The sequence below is a fragment of the Drosophila navojoa genome, chromosome 5 (assembly GCF_054131105.1).
Source record: "Drosophila navojoa isolate 15081-1374.11 chromosome 5, UAZ_NAV_1.0, whole genome shotgun sequence".
In the NCBI taxonomy this organism is placed as follows: Eukaryota; Metazoa; Arthropoda; class Insecta; order Diptera; family Drosophilidae; genus Drosophila; species Drosophila navojoa.
In genome coordinates this window covers 2365184-2381799 of record NC_142893.1, presented here as the reverse complement: position 1 = coordinate 2381799, position 16616 = coordinate 2365184, and the positions used below count along the sequence as shown (strand labels likewise).

The 16616-nt window shown below is 38.1% G+C and overlaps 2 protein-coding genes across 2 annotated transcripts in view; one reads left to right on the top strand and one right to left on the bottom strand.

Moving 5' to 3' along the window:
• Oatp58Dc (Organic anion transporting polypeptide 58Dc) overlaps window positions 1-16616 on the top strand; it is a 110081-nt gene that overhangs the window by 71591 nt on the left and 21874 nt on the right. The gene's annotated exons all lie outside the window — the stretch shown is intronic.
• Window positions 1-16616, bottom strand: part of dve (SATB1_N and homeodomain domain-containing protein dve) — a 96143-nt gene that overhangs the window by 59350 nt on the left and 20177 nt on the right. Inside the window, exon 2 of the mRNA XM_018104262.3 lies at window positions 5015-6427. Coding sequence (XP_017959751.1) covers window positions 5015-5080 — 66 coding nt within the window. The 5' untranslated portion in view covers window positions 5081-6427. The remainder of the gene's footprint in view (window positions 1-5014; window positions 6428-16616) is intronic.

The window sequence follows — 16616 nt, the reverse complement described above, 5'->3', positions numbered from 1 at the left end:
GCCAAAGACGGGGCGGGGGGACTCTCTGACTCTGTCCCTGGCACTGGCACTGGCACTGTCTTTGGCTCCCCTCTTTTAAGAGATGACAAACAGTTTGGACATTTATGGGCAGCATTTAATGAACATTTGACTACTGGAATTTAACGAAATGCAGCAAAAGGGGCAGGAGGGGCGGGGGCCCAGGCAAGACGGTGGCAGTGGCAGCGACGGCTTAGCCAACTGAAATGGCTACGCTTTATTGATTAACGAATGCAGGAAATGATTGAGGAAATGCAGCGGCAACAGAGTCTAAACTGTAACAAAATTCAATGAAATTTACAATAGACCAAAAATTGCCTAATCAGCGGCTAAAGAAGCAGTTAGACAGGCCTGTCATTAACTTCCTTCTCTCTCCCTCTCTCTCTCTCTCTCTCTCCTTGTGTCATTCTCTATCTAGTCGATATTATACGACATATTAACACAACAATAACCTAAATGCTTTATAATTAGTTAGCAAAAAGAGTTTTTGTTGTTTGACCTTAAAAGAAATATGCTTTATAAAGCCAAATGATTTGTTATAGTTGAACGTTTTTTCATCTATATATTTTTATTGTGCCTTATTTATAGACGCTCACAAATTATATACAGAGAGCGAGCGAGCGAGGGGATGAGAGGGCAGAGCGGGTGCTTTATTATCTGTTGCCCAACTTAGTCTTATCTTAATCCCATTCACGATTCACTAAGCGTCTGCGTTCCAAACACACATAAAACTGTCAAAAAAAAATGGAAAAAAAAAAATGAAAATGAAACAAAAGCAAAAAGTTAAACACGAAATTCTTCGTCTTCGAGCTTTGGGCAAGAAGACAATGTCGATAAGTCTTCTCTCTCTCTCTTTCTCTATTTCTCTCTGTGTGTGTGCGTGTGTGATATCAATATTCAGTTAATGCCTTGATTTATTTAATATATAACACATCATTTTTGTTTTTGTTGAGCTTTTTCCATATTTTTTTCAATGTGTTCAAAAGACAAAAATCACTTGTAAATCCATCCAAATCAAATCATATAAAATTTCCTGACTATATAGCCATATGGCACACACACACACACACACACACACATACAGAGGCATTTGTTGTGCGGCAGATAAATAATAATTACACTCACACGACATAATCAATTATGCCTGCTAATAAATGGCTACGGGGACACATGTAGTCCATCAAATATATATGAGTGTGCTGGTGTGCGTGTGTGTGTGTGTGTGTGTGTGTTATCCACAATTTGTGCCTAGCACTAATCACGCCAGCATGTTCATAATCAATTTTATCGCACTTAGTTGGATTAATTGCGATATCAATGACAGCGAGACGTTAAGGGTGAAGTCTGGGGCGGGGCTGTTAGGGCGCTAGAGTAGGGCTGGGTGGGGGCGGTGGTATATGGCCGCCTATGTCAGCGCAGTCAGCAGACCCAATTCCGATATATCGCGCAATTACGCCCATTAGCTGGGAGTGCATGACTTTGTGTTACCCTCACAGTCTAGAGGTATGGCCTATGGGAATTTGACAAAGTAACGTCAATATATCGCTATTTGATCCGATATCCGATATCAGCGGAGTTATTTAGGAAAGATATGACATATCTAGATATGTGTGGCAGCTAGGCTAGAATGAGAAGGCTGAAGAGCCTGCAAAAATATGATGAAAATAGAACAAGTTTCTTATCGATTTTAATCGATTTGGTAAAAATAAAAAAGTGATGGATAATCAAGTTTAAAATAAATAAATTTGTTATATAGACAGATGAATGAACAAATGGATGGACATACAGATTATGAGATATAAGAGATATGATATAAGAGTGATAGCCAGAAGATCGGATAGAGAGTAGGACGGAGCGACGGATTACCGGACGGAAGGATTGAGAGGCGAACTGAGGAACGGACAAACGACTTCACGAGCAGACGAACGAAAGGGCTGAGAGACAAGGAAGAAGAAGAAGGACGGATAGACAGGCAGATGGCTTTCTCTCGACCATGACCTCCGATCTAAAACAAATAAATGTGATAAGAGCAAACCTCCTACACAAATTTTAGGCAAAGCTAAATATACCCTACTTACACCTTTGCAGGGTATTCGTACAAAGTTGTTGATGACGCGCAGCGAGCAAAAGTCAAATACAGTTAAACCTGAACAGTTACAGTTACAACGTGTTATCGGCACTTATCGTGCCTATATCTAACTTGTGCATATGCGTGTGTGTGTGTGTGTGTTGTCAACGCCTTATGCCCAAATTAGCAATAAGCAAGCAAGTCGACAAAACACAGCGGATTATCTTATCTGAACAGCGCAGAGCTAAAAGCTTTTAGCTTGGATATCGCACAGAGACCCAGCGAGAGAGGCAGAGATAGATAGAGAGAGAGAGAGAGAGAAAGGGTGGGGGGAGAGCGATGTTGTGGTGGGGCTTGGCCAAGGCGCAACACATTACAAGAAGGCAATTAGCCCACATGGTTAAGCATACAAATAAAGAAAATACACACGGCAAAGGTAATATTTACACCGGACTGCACCACGCACGCTGCACCACACGCCACCACACGTTGAGCACGCTTATCGTGCCTCTACTCTCCAATCTCTGACACACCGACCCGATAAGGATTATCTCTTAATCTGCATAAATAGCGAAAAATTGTCGCTCATGATTTTAGCTTTACTCTATTTTGTTTTGTTTTTTGTTTCACTTTTTTTTTATCATAAATGAAAACGTTACATTGTTATGTAAATGAGTGTATGTGTGTGTGTGTGTATGTTTATTTATAAACATACTAAGATATCCATAAACTAACTGCAACACTAAACAGTTGACTAAAATGTTTAAATACTATTTATATAATTTGGTATATCTTTAAAAAAATTTTGAAATATTTTTAAGATTAGGAATTTTTTGATTTGCTTATTATAAGCTAACTCGGTTTAAAGAATATTAAATAAGTATAAAGAATACTTGAATATAAAGAAATAAAACTCTTAGTTCGGGTTTCTTTTATATCAAATCTGTGGAAAATATAGTGTAAGGAATATACAAAATACATAGAGAATATCGAGAATTCATAGATTATTTGGACTTAATAGAGCACAGATTATAGAGTCTATAAATGCGTTAAGTTTTAATAAAGAAAATAGGAATATGAAAAGAAGAGAAATTTTAGGTTACACTTCATGTGTATGAAATCTATAACAAATATGGGATGTACTAGAAAACAAAGCAAGTCTGATATACATATGTACAAAAAATGGAATTTATGAAACATATACATATATTGGTTTCTACAGAAAATAAAATACATATAATTAAGATTAACATTCAGATTTATAGAAAATATAAAAGAAATGGAATAAATGGAAGCAATCTACAGAATAAATATGAGAAGAAAAGTAGATTACTTGGACTATAACGCTTTAACCCTTTTTCATTGTAGTGTATACAAACTTTTGTGCGGCACTGTTGGCATTTTCACTATTTGTGTTTATTTGCACTGATTCAGTTTGCTTTTTTCAGAGGCGGCAGATTAAATGTTGTTGGTTTTTTTCGTGTTAAGTTGAAGGGTGACTAATGCGAGTAGAACCCATTGAAATTATTTACGGTTAAGCTTAGAGCAGTTACGAGATCTACGACATAGTAAGAGGTAAGGTTAATGAAATAGAGACGAGTTGACTTTGTTAACTTAACTAAAGATTGTAGTGAAACGACTTTGTAGTGAATAGGAATAAAGATAAGAGAGAAGTGGATTATACTTTTTTAGAGTTGCCTATAGATAGAAAGATTAATAGAGATAGATTCTCTTATGCAAACGATTGTAATATTTAGTTTCTATTCTAAAATAGAATGGAATTATCTATCAATCCATCTATTTATAGTTATTATGTTAATTCTGTTTATGATTAGCCTGAATTCTGTACTGGAATCTATTGATGCTTTGCTAATGAAACTCTGTCTAAACATTTAACAAATATTTTTTCAAGAAGGAGTTTTTTATGCGTAGTTTGAGCATTTTAGGTGGTACTCAACTAAATATATCATGAATATTATTTTACTTGTTCAAATTGAGAATATTTTCACTTTTAGAAGTTGCAACACTATAATATTTATATTTATATATATTTATATTTAAAAGATCTACTATACTTAAACCCTATGCATTAGATCGAGGCTTGAACTTGTCTTAGTCTTAGTTATACTGAGAGGCAATATTGTTCGTATATGGCTTATGCTGATGCTTAAACTTTAGTTATTTTAGGAAAGTTCATTTCGATCTTGTAGATAGATTTCTTTGGTAATTACTGCCTGCACATTTGTATATCCATAGAAGTTGTATATCAATGGCATATATATTTGAAGTTTTAACTAGGGTATATCGCATGATGATCTAAAGGATTGCATACTACATATAGTATAAGCTACACTTGTAGGCTTCAATTTATTGATTTCTGTTGGCATTTTTAGATGCACTTTCTGTTGAGTTGGAACCTGTCAATTCAGCTGCCTTAGCTCGGTTTGAGAGTTCTTAAGGTTGAGCAAGTTTATAAAGAATTTAGTAAACAGATTTTACTTTTAAGAATAATGCGAATTTGGAACAGCTATCAGGCTGATTAACTTTGATATGTGAAAGAGATGTATATGCCGATGTAGATGCAGATATAGATAGATCTATATGGATCTATACAGTGTATAGTATACACATACCATATCTGTGCAAAATTTCTGCGCTTTTACGTTTTAGCGCGGGTTCGAATCCACCACATCAACAACACAACGCTTAAGAAATAAACCCAGATTCGTAAGTATTATATATATACGATAAACACTTTAGGTATATGTACATACATTGCATATTCGATCAACTCTATTTATGATCCATATAACTCTTAATAGAACGTGATATGATAGGATCAACGGTGTTTATAATCTGTATCGGTTTTCACACTGCATCATAATAGTTATATATAGACTTAGTATATATGTATTTCTATAAACTCACCTGCTGTCCGGCATTGGCGGCCACCCAGGCCTCTGCAAACGTTTCCATAGCGCTCTGAAAGTCCATGATGAAATGTTTGGGGTCTGAGCTTGCAGCTTCGTGAACTTGTGTTGAAGAACTGTGTATAGTGAATGCACTTTGCTGGCACTTTTGTTGTTAATAAACTATTTAAGTTTTATGTGCCTTGGTTTTGATTGTTCGTTGGGTTTGATGCGGGGGCTGAGAGAGACTGTGCGGGGGTAGTTGCAGGTGGCAATTGCTTTGGCATTAATTGGTCTTGGTTGGTTTGTGATGGAAACGCGAATCAATTTCTTCTCTTATTATATTTATTTATTTTGTTTTTTTTAGCGATAAGGCCTAAAGCACGCTTTGATTATTGATTATTAAGCAGTGTTGTTGTTGTTGTTGTTGCTATTGCTGTTGTTGTTGTTGTTGTTGTCGATGGAGACGCAAATTAGATACAAGCACAAACGAAACGAAAGACGGAACGACGCGACTTTGCAAACGATTTTTTTTAGCGGAACGGATTCGATGTGGCTGCCACACAGTTGCATATGCAATTCTCGCCGTTGTTGTTGTTGTTGTTGCTGCTGCTGTTGTTGTTGTTGTTGTTGTTGTTGCGGCACAGCTCACGGCGCGACATCATTAGCAAAGGAGGAGGCAAAATGCAATCCGTAGCGTGGGCGTGGCAGCGTATCGAAAACAGTCAAAAGAACAAGAGAACCGACGGTCGCTGGCGATAAGAAGCCTCAAGTACTAAAACACTCGAGCTGCCAATGAAGACTGACTCCGGCAAAAGATTTCATATGCTATTGTTCAGGCAGATACTCTGATTAACTTTGTTGCTGTTGCTGTAGTTGTTGTTGTAGTTGTTGTTGTTGTTGTTGCTGTTGTGATAAGCGCAAATGTCTCTCGTGTGTATGTTTGATTGTTTACTTTGATTTGCTCTCCCTCTCTAACCGTGTGTTGGTGTCTCTTTCTTGTACTGTCTTCTCTAACTAGATGGCAAATGTATTTATTTTCAGCATTATTCGATTTTGACGTATTTCGTATGCTCTTCTTCTTGCACTGCTGGCTGCTCTTGGCTGTTAAACGGACGCGCGTCTGGACATCCTTACACAGCACAAGTTGTCGCACAACTGACAAAATTCTTTCGCATTCGCACTGCCACGAACCGAACGTACTTGCACGAAGACCGCCCTCGTGCCCGAACCCCGTACCGAAAGACAGGCATTCGTCTCTGCTCATTTGCTGGCTGGCTTTGCTGTGCGCTGGTGTGCGTGACTAGAAAATACGATTTCGCTCTCCCCCTCTCGCACACACGCTCGCACTCGCGCTCGCTCTCACCGCTGCCGGCTCTCTTGCCGCCTGTTTGCATGTGTGCGTGCGAGTGCTTCAAATAGTAGCAGCAACCTGAAAAATAGTATCAAATAGTTGGAATTATTATATTATATATACATATTTGTATATTATGTATTTGTGTGATTGTGCTCATTTATAAGCATTAATTTGACTTTATAATAAAAAATAAAATTTATTATATAATTTGTCTAACTTGAATAATTCAATGCAAGAAGGGCAAAAGTTTATTTTTTATTTATTGACTTTTTAGATATTTATTTGACTTAATTATTAAATCATGTTTTATATTTCATCGATTTATATTACATCAAGCATTATCTCACAATTGGAAAATGCATTGCATTGGAATAAATCACATAAAAATTCGAAATTCTTCCTTTCTTAAAAAAAGGAGTAGAATTAGTAGTATCTTTGCTTTTTCAGAGAGCGTCACTCTTTGCTTGTGTGTATGCGTGTGACCAAAACAAAACACACACACACAACGAGAGCGAGCGAAAGAGCGAGAGCGCGTGTGAGAGCCACAGCATTCACACACACACACACACTGGGGTAAACCTGTTCCGGCGCAGAATTGCACTTGTCTCGGCGACAGGCTCACCCAGTCCTCCCCACCCCTCTCCTAAACACATCCATACCATTGCCCATGCCCATTCCACTACCATCTTAAACGACTTCCCTTCGGCTGCGCGTTTTCTTTTACTTTTTGTGCGCTGTAGCGAAATTCAATGGATTTGCCGCAAATTCGGGTGGAATTATGCCACACACACTCACAAGCCCACTCTCGCACACACACACAGACGAGCTATTGTTGAGAGTGGGCGTGGGCGTGAGCCACTCGGCTAAGCGGACAGCAATGTGCGCGCCGCGAGTGCGAGCGATGCGGGAATATAGATTCGCGCGCCTGTGCCCGACTGGGATGAAAGAGTAAATCGTCAGCGCTTATTATTATTATGTCGTTATGTGGAGCGCCGAGAGGGTGAGGGAGACGGTAGAGGCCGGCAACAGTAGCAGCAACACCCACTCCGCATTTAGCACCTCGACGAATGGAAATGGATGGCGGCGACGGCTCTGTATGTGTGTGAGTGTCCATGCTCGTGCCTTTGACACACGAAGTTGACCACTTGGCGGAGACGCAGATAAGAGCGCAGATAATGCGCGCGCATTACATGTGATTAGGTGTTCGGCTAGGCTGGATTTAGCCAACCGCCGTGCAGGAAGCCGACGCTCGAGTAAATGGTAACGGTACATAGCCCCAGCTGTCAGGATACATATGCAGACGCTATTGGTATATAAGTATGGCTCGTTCCCCCATTGGGGTGGAGTTATAGCACGCAAACAGCTAAAAATATATAATTAAAATAACACGCAGCTGCAGCGAAAATTAAAAAAAAATAATGCAGACATTTTCATATTTAATTAAACACGAGAGCTATACATATTCACACATACATACAAGCACATGTGTATATATTCTCTTACTATGTGTATTGTGGTTGGGGATTTCGGCACTTGGCAATTGGTACAGATTATCAGCGGAAAAGAAGAGAAAAAAAGCTCTCATTTATCATCTTCCTTATCTGCTTTCCTACTAAAAATTGTTGTGAAGGCTCTCCTACTCGCTCTCTCTCTTTCTCTCTCTCTATCATGCTCTCTATCCCTGCTATTTTGTTAGCAGTCGCTCACCACACACACATACGCAGCGCGGCACTCACACATATATACACACATGCATACCCATGCACTCGCATATTCTCGGGCTGCTCTCGCTCTTTCCCTTTCACTCTTGCACGAGCGTGCCAGAGCGAGATAACCCATAAAAATTTCGTGCAAAAGCAAAAGATGAGCAAAGCGTAAACGCAAACGAAAAACAGCAAAGCGTGCAACAACAACAACAACAACAGCAACATCAGCAAAAATATCACGAAATAAACATAAAAAGCGCCGGCAAACCAGTTCGGATAGACTCCGCCCTCGGCGTACGCTGATTGGCTAAGCTTTGCCTTTGCCCAAGACTTCATCTTTTTTTCTTCTTCTTTTTTTTTTTTTTTTTGCTTTTTGTTTTCTGTGTGCTTTGCTGTTGTTGCGCTGCTTGTGCTAAGTTGTTGTTTCTTTGTTGGCTGCGGTTTTATCGCCTTCAACGACGACAACGACTACGACTACGACGACGATGATGATGACGACGACGACGACGACGACGTCGACGTCTTTCCACTTAGTTAACAGCCTCATGGGCAGCGCCTCGCTCTCTCTCACTCTCACTCCCATTCTTTTGTTGGGGTGGGCTTTACCAAATTTTGAAGCTCCAAATCTTTGCTGTTCCCTGAATTTTATAGCTTTGCGCTCATATTTACATATGAAAGCGAGCCATGTGTGTACGTATGTGTGCATATGTATGGGTATGTAATTGGTGTAAATAGCTTATTAGAAGCGTTGCTTAGAATTTGCATAGATGAGGGCTAAAAGTTAATGTGAGTGTATTTAAATGAAAATATATATATAAAAAAATATAGCGAAATTATAGAAATAGGATATAAAGGACTACAACTTACTAGGGATGCTAGTACGGCTGGGTAGTTCACTTTTAAGCTTAAGAAAATTTTGAGAAATATTTAATGGAGATGTGTACATATATTGATGTATTTTGGACTTAAGCTTATTGCAATATGATATCAAAGAGAGCTTTTAAATATTATAATACATTTTTAATGAGATACTTTTGAACATATCTCGCGGATCAAACAAAAAGAGCACATAATGTCTACAGTAAAACCGCCCTGAATCTGACACTCGTCTTAGGCATTACATTTACTAATCCGGATAATAAATTCTTATCAAATATCTTAACTTTCATCTATAAAATCTGCTAAGGAAAACAATTTTTGTTGACCTTTAAAAATTCATTTAATTTTTTATGATAGAACTTTTAATTTTAAATCTGATTTTCAGAATCTGATTTTCAACAGAAACTCTAAGATTCATCTATTCTTATATTAAACAGTTTTTAAGGAAATGAATTTTACGACTGGTCCAATTATAAAGTATTTATGGAAAACCATAATTCAGCTATACAAAATCTATAAATTACAAATTTGTCAAAATTTTCAATGGCTCGAGCCAAGAAAAAAAATGCTTGGCGCCAACGCCAGCGAAAATCAATAATTTTATTAAAGTTCTATGGGGCGACTGTCATATTTTCATTTATACACACACACAAACACACTTACATACGTATATATGTATATATTTTTTTTCAAGCGCGAGACAAACAGCAGGCGAAAGGACCCAAACAGGATGCGCGACATAGTATAAATATAACGTGTGGAAATTTTCAACTTGAAACGCAAGGCACTGGACCTGATGCTGTGAGAAGTACACCTACACAGAGGCACCAACACACACACACACACACACGCACAGTGTCCAGTTATTATTGTTATTAGTCAATGTGGCAGCATCAGCCGCGTAAACGGTCGTTGCCGTCATCATCAAGGCTGCTCAAGCAACGCCCCACACCGCCCCACCAGCGGCCAGCTAACGGGCATACATAACGGTATAATAACATAGCAGTGCTGCCAATTTAGCTTGTTGTTGGCAGTCAGATGTATTTTTTTTTTGTTATATATATAGTAAATTTAAATAGGGAACGGAGTCAGTCACATATCGGTACTGCTATATGTCTGGACTGCGAATTTAGTTTTTTCAAGTCAAATCCAACTTTGTTGAAGTCTACCTAAGACTGAAAAAGATGAAAAAAAGATGAAAAAGCCAGCAGCCCAACAGTTCTGCCAGTTTAGCTGTTTTCTAGCTACAGTTATACCTTGTTTCACTCTATCTATATCTATAGATATATCAATACTAATACAAAATATACTAAATATCTTTGTTGCATCCCAATTAATTAATAAAGTATCATATATACATATATATATCAGATATATCCAGATATATCGATACTATACTCTAGCTTTTTTCATATTATTTTAGAATCTAGTCTAGTCTTTTTTTTCGTTAGCAAAGAAATGCAAACTATCGAAACATAATCGAACAGGAATTTTTTCAAGGAGGTAGAATTTTCTTAAATTTATCGCTATCTTCGACTTGACGGGCTACAAAATATCGAATCTGAACTATATTTAAAAATGTAAAGGACAAAAATCTCTAAAGTTTCCTATTCAAACTGTAAAAAGCCTTTCGTTTCTCTCTCTATGTTGACAGCTCTGTATCATCAGTCACATGCTCCAGCAGCAGCTTCATCGACCAGCACCAGCATCTACCAGCTTCATCATCTGCAACTTCATCAGCAACATCAACCAAAGCAGCAGGAGTAGCAGGAGTAGCAGCATCATTGTCGCATAATGACAAAAGGACATTCATTAAGTTTTTGATTTCTGATTTTATTGTTGATTAAACGCAGCAGCCACACCTCAAGGCTGAACTAGCCTTGTGCGGTAAATGGGTAACGGTTATAAATGCTGAGAAGGATATGACAAAAAAAAGGGCATAAAAAAAGGCAAGAGGCAGGCAGCAAGGACTCGGCATTGTGCTGCTCTATCGTGCTGAGCACTTCCGGCGCCAAAGCGTCAAAACTTGACGTTTCCGTTTTTTGGCTGCTCCTGCTGCTGCTGCTGCTGCTCCTGCTGCTGCTGCCGTCTCTGCCAGCCAGGCTGAAGAGCCAAGTGCTGCTCTGGCTTATCACTCGATGTGCTGGCAAGGGGACCACACACAAGGGGGCACACACACACATACATATATATATACACATTTATATATATAAACATGTATATATAATAGCTATATAGCTGCACATGGCACATAAGCTTGCTTTTTGGCCAACAGCCAACCAGTTCGTGTTGCCTGCTTTTTGATTAAAGCCACAACTAACCACACACACACACACACACTCACGCACACATGCATACATCTATGTGTGTGTCAGCATTATCCTTGCATATGTACATAGACCCCAAACTGAAGTGCTGCCATTCGCTTGGCTCAAGTATTGACATTGCCAATGTTGCAGCAGCGGCTGCTGTCGATGGGCGGTAGGCGTGGCAGGGTAGAAGGGGCCGGGCAGGGAGGCAGGCACAGTAGGTGTGGCGCCTGGCGGTGCCATTGGAGCGCGCCACAGCCGAAACGTGCTCGTTGCAGCCAGCAGCTAGCGGCGGCTGCTGGCAAATGCGCCTGCGCTAATTTTTCGGTTTTACTTGATGATTTTTATATTCCCGCTTTAGTCGCAGTTTATATATATATATACATATATAAATACATATATTGAGAATGGTGTGTATACGTTTCTATATGTATTTGTATATGGAATATGGGTATATAAAGGATTTTAAGTAACTTTTCGCTTTAGCCGTGAGATAAATTGCGCGATTTTCTTAACGGTAGGAATAAGACTTAAGTGATATGGCAGACTTTCTTATAAATTAGGCTGGGTTGTTGAAAATGAATAAGTGAATTTTGAGCTATCTATCTAAGCCTAGATTATAGTATAGTCTATCTATACTAGGCCTAAATTTAGACTTATAAATGTGAAATATTTGTATTCTTGTTATTATAAAGACTCGGACTTTTAAATCGGAAATGGATGTGGTATTTACATTCAGGGTTCTTAGTTCTTGTAAATCTAATTTCAATATCCGAAAATTCTTATCCAGATTATTATTTATTTATTTATTCTTCTATTGATGAGCATAGCTATAAGGGTAAACTCTCTTCAAATAATCAAAAACTTTATAAAATATATGATTTTCATTTCATTTTTTATAACTTAGTAGCTTAATTCTTTCTTGATTTTTTCCCTATCCCAAAAAATCTAAAAGCCGAAGAGCTCTGTTTGGATTGAATATTTATATGGCATAGAACTGGAAACTACATATATAAGATTACAAACACTAAACTCAGAACAAAACTTTATAGTAACTAAATTGACTTTAATATATTCAAAAACAAATAAATCATTTTTGCAGAAATCATAAACGTAATTTACAATATCTTAAGACCCAGGCTTGGACTATGTTCAGGGGGTAGGTATTATGCGTTAGCTAAAATTGCTTAGTGTTTATGACTTAGCTATAGATTCAAGTTTACCAGCTTGACTCTAAAGCTATAAAGCTGGTTCTTTAAATTTTCCAGTCAAAACCTATTCTACAAGTACTTCAATGGTTCCACTTTTTGATAAATATTCCCATATATTTAATCCATGTTTACATTTTTATTAAATTTTTTATTTTATTCTGTGAATCTCTGACTATTGTCATGTATATTTGCAAACATTTTCTCAAGTTCCCTTTTCATATATCTTTCAAGTTAAGTTTTTCCATTGCCAGCTAGTTACCTGGGTTAGCTGTGTGGGTGGCAACCTTGGGGCGGCACACAAAGCGCACTTCAATTAGTATTGAACGAAGAGCGAAAGACAAAAAAAAAAAGCTGACACATTAGCTAACAATGCTTGGGAGTGAGGGAGTGGGGGGGCTGGCTGGGGCTTGGGCTGGGCCCCGCCCGTGATTAAATGGAATAACCACATTTAGCACTTGAGGTAATTGAAAGCGACTTGAGCGACATGGCAACGAGTACAACTCGGCCCGATATCGATAGCCGATATCGATAGCTATATCTATATGTCTATCTGGGTGTGTGCGTGTGTGTGTGTGTCCATAACATTGGTAAGCATGTCGGCACGGCGATCGTTCCACTTGAAAGCCTTAATTGATTTAACTGATACCAACTGATGCCAACAAAAGCGAGAGGAACACACATACTCAACAAATCAATAGATAAATTCCATGCTATATCGCATCGGATGTGGCACTGATTGCCAACCCACCCGCGGCACCACAGTTACCGTTAACCACCCACCCACCCATCTACCATACTCTGATTCCAACGAATCATACCACGCGTCACGGCATCTTCAAAAGCAGAGCTCGCAATGCCGTGGCAAACGAAACAAGATATGTCGCGTATCGATTTGTAAATTTCTCAATTGATAACAGATAAAAGAGAATGAAGAAGAAGAATATGATGAAGAAGAAGAAGAAGAAGAAGCGGCAGCAGTGACATCTGCGGTGGCAGCAGCGTCTGATTCTCAGCGTTCTCAACGTTTTTGACAATGAAAAATATAAGCAGCTACAGTGCACGCTCCCAATGTGAAACCTTATAGGAGCTTTTTTCAAGGTTTCAATATTTTATAAGCTTTGACTTAAGGTAAATTTAAAGAGGCTCAGGAATACCAAGAAAAATGTTTATATAATTCTTGCGTGTGTTGAAATAATCAGTAATAAAATATAAATAATGGAGTAATAGTTAAAAGAAAAAAAATGTATAGAAAATATATATATATATATCTTAAATTCAAGCAAATTATTTGTAAAATTGAGGCATTTAATTAGGGACTTTTTTAGCATTTGCATCTGTGAAAATGTTATTAAAATTCAATTTGATAAAATATTTCACTTTTTATACTCCATCACGAAGATAAACAAAAAATATACTCTTTTTTTGTATAAGGTATGTATTTCTCGTAAGTTATGAAAATCGTCTCCTAATCCAAATGCCATTAACTTGGATGTCAAAGTTCATCAAGCTTCTATAGAAGAATATTTCCAAGTTAGGATTCGCTTTAAATATCACATATCCTAAAATATCAGCATAGAAAATGCTTTATTGCAATTTCTGCTTTAATTGCGCTTTTCAGCAACTCGCTGAGATATTTTCTCATTTCGTTTAACTTTTTGTCTCCCCAAGTTCAACTCTTCGAATTACCACTGTAGTGCAATGGATGCCGTCGACGCGACCGCTGCTGTTACATGTGAGCCAACTAAAAATAACTGTCTAGCAGCGAGTCACTCACTCGCTCCATCTCCCTCTCTCTCTCTCTCTCTCTCTCTCTGTCTGCCTCTCTTTCACACTCTGCTCCTTACGTAAGTAATAGCTGTAATAGAATCATAGCTCTAGCCGGCGTAGCTTTGGTCTCTTTGTGGATGCCGCCGAACAATGTTGACAGTGTTGATCGGCTATCGCGATCAGGGCGATGACTACAATTGGCGATTGGCGATTGACGATTGGGGGTTGGTAATGGGGCTGGGCATTGATTGATATGGGGATGCGGCATTGAGGTTGTCCCATGTTTGCTAACATACTGTTTGCCATATTGTTTGACAAATCCCTAATTAAAAATTGATAGCAGCTATCTGAACACATATCTACGCTCTCAGCACTGCGCAGTGTTTATTTATCCATGGAAATGGCCAAATATCAAATGACAAATTACAAACGAAATACCTGCTGATCTTCTCTGAACTGACTCTGGCAACGCCTACCCTAACGCAGCTCAATAGACTCTGGCAGCACTTGACTTTGTTTGCTCTGCCATTGAGGTCTCGGTCTATGCCGCATGTTCTCTGTCTATCTGTCTCTCTGTCTCTCTGTCCATGTCCGCTCCCCCTCTTCATCCTCATTCCCTTGGTCAATCCCCTGGGATGTTAGCGGCGTTTCCCATTGACGTCTGTTTGGTTTCTACGATATCTACTTTGGTTATTTCAATAATAATTGTGTTTGACTTTTAAGGAAATACAAAAAAATCAACAGATTTTAGCTGATTAAATGATATCCATGCAAGTGAAATTGTCTCAAAAGTAGTCAATATATATTCAATATATTAATTATAGAACTATATATTTATAGAACTTTAAATCTTTCAAAGTAACAATTTAAAAAATAGTAAAAATTTAACTCAGTTAAGATTTTTTTAAAGAAATTCTTATATGTACAAAAAGTATAAATCCAAAAAGTACCATGGAAATTATAGTAATATAATGATAAAGTATAAGAGAATACTTACTGTGATATACGGAATACGGAAAAATGAGAAATGCGAGACAAAATTGACAAAAGAAAAATCAAGGATAAAAATGAATAGAAGATGGAATCTAAAAATAGAAATCGACAGGTAAAAAGAAAGGGAAATGTGTAATAATGAGATGAAATGATGTAATGATGAGGCGAAAAGAAAAGGAACAAAAGAATGTATCATGAGAGTAGATATATTGATCTATGTATATGTACGCTTCTAGTATTGCCTCTGCCCTGTACATATTCTGGTCTACATTAATCACATATGTATTCCATATGGGTTATTCATGTGCCTTAATCACATTTCTCTAAATGACATCAACGGCAAGCGGAACACACATTTTTTTTCTAACTAATAATTAATTGTACTTTTTCTACCTTTACGCTGGCAGCAAGCAAATTGCATCATGGTAACCTATATAGGTATATATACCTAATATATATATATATTAATATATATAACTGCATATGGATGGACAACTCAATTTGCACATTTTCATTAACGGCTAAAAGCATCTCATTTAGTGTGCACTAGAAAAGCTGAAACAAGTTTGTAGTTCCACAAACAGCGGCTAATGAGGATGAGAGCGAGACGCCCATACCCAGCGAAAGAGAGAGTGAGAGTGAAAGGAAGAGCTAAACAGAAAGACAGAGCGAGGCAGAGAGAGTGGGGCAGAGAGAGAGAGAGGTGGAACACTCAGCCTAGTTGGCCACATAATTAAATTAATTGCATGAAATGCGGAAAGCAGGTGAATGTCCAGCAACGGTAAACGCTGTATGCAAAAATTTTAGAACAGCCGCAAAAGCAAATATTGGTCAACGCGGTCAAAATCAAAAGGGGGCTCGAAAGGCCACCCGCCCAAAGTCCTCGAGCGTGTGCTGCATAAACCGGTCATGAATATCAGAAACGTATTTTTTGAAAATCAAAACAAATTTGCGCTTCAATGTGAAAGTAAACAACATTTTGGAAAATATCAAACGTGAGGCTTAAATGTTAAGTACCGACAGTTATCCCCATCTATATATACATCTATATTTGACTGTATCTTTCTAGAATTCGCAATTTCCCCATCTATCCATCTTTCTGCCACTACCTCCCCACTTCCCTTCCATGCTACTTACCCATCTATCCATATCTCCACCTCTTCTCTCCACTACCTCTACTTCTACCACTACCTCTATCTTCCACTTCTCTATCTCTTCATCTCAGCAATTCTCAATTTCCTATCAGTCCAGCTCTCTCTCTCTCTCTCTCTCTCTCTCTCTATCTTTTTTTCTCCATCTGACTATCTTGTAATCCCTCTATCCCTTCATTTCTCTATATCTCCACATATCCATATCTCCATCTATCTATCTATCTATCTCTGCAGATCTTCATCTCTCT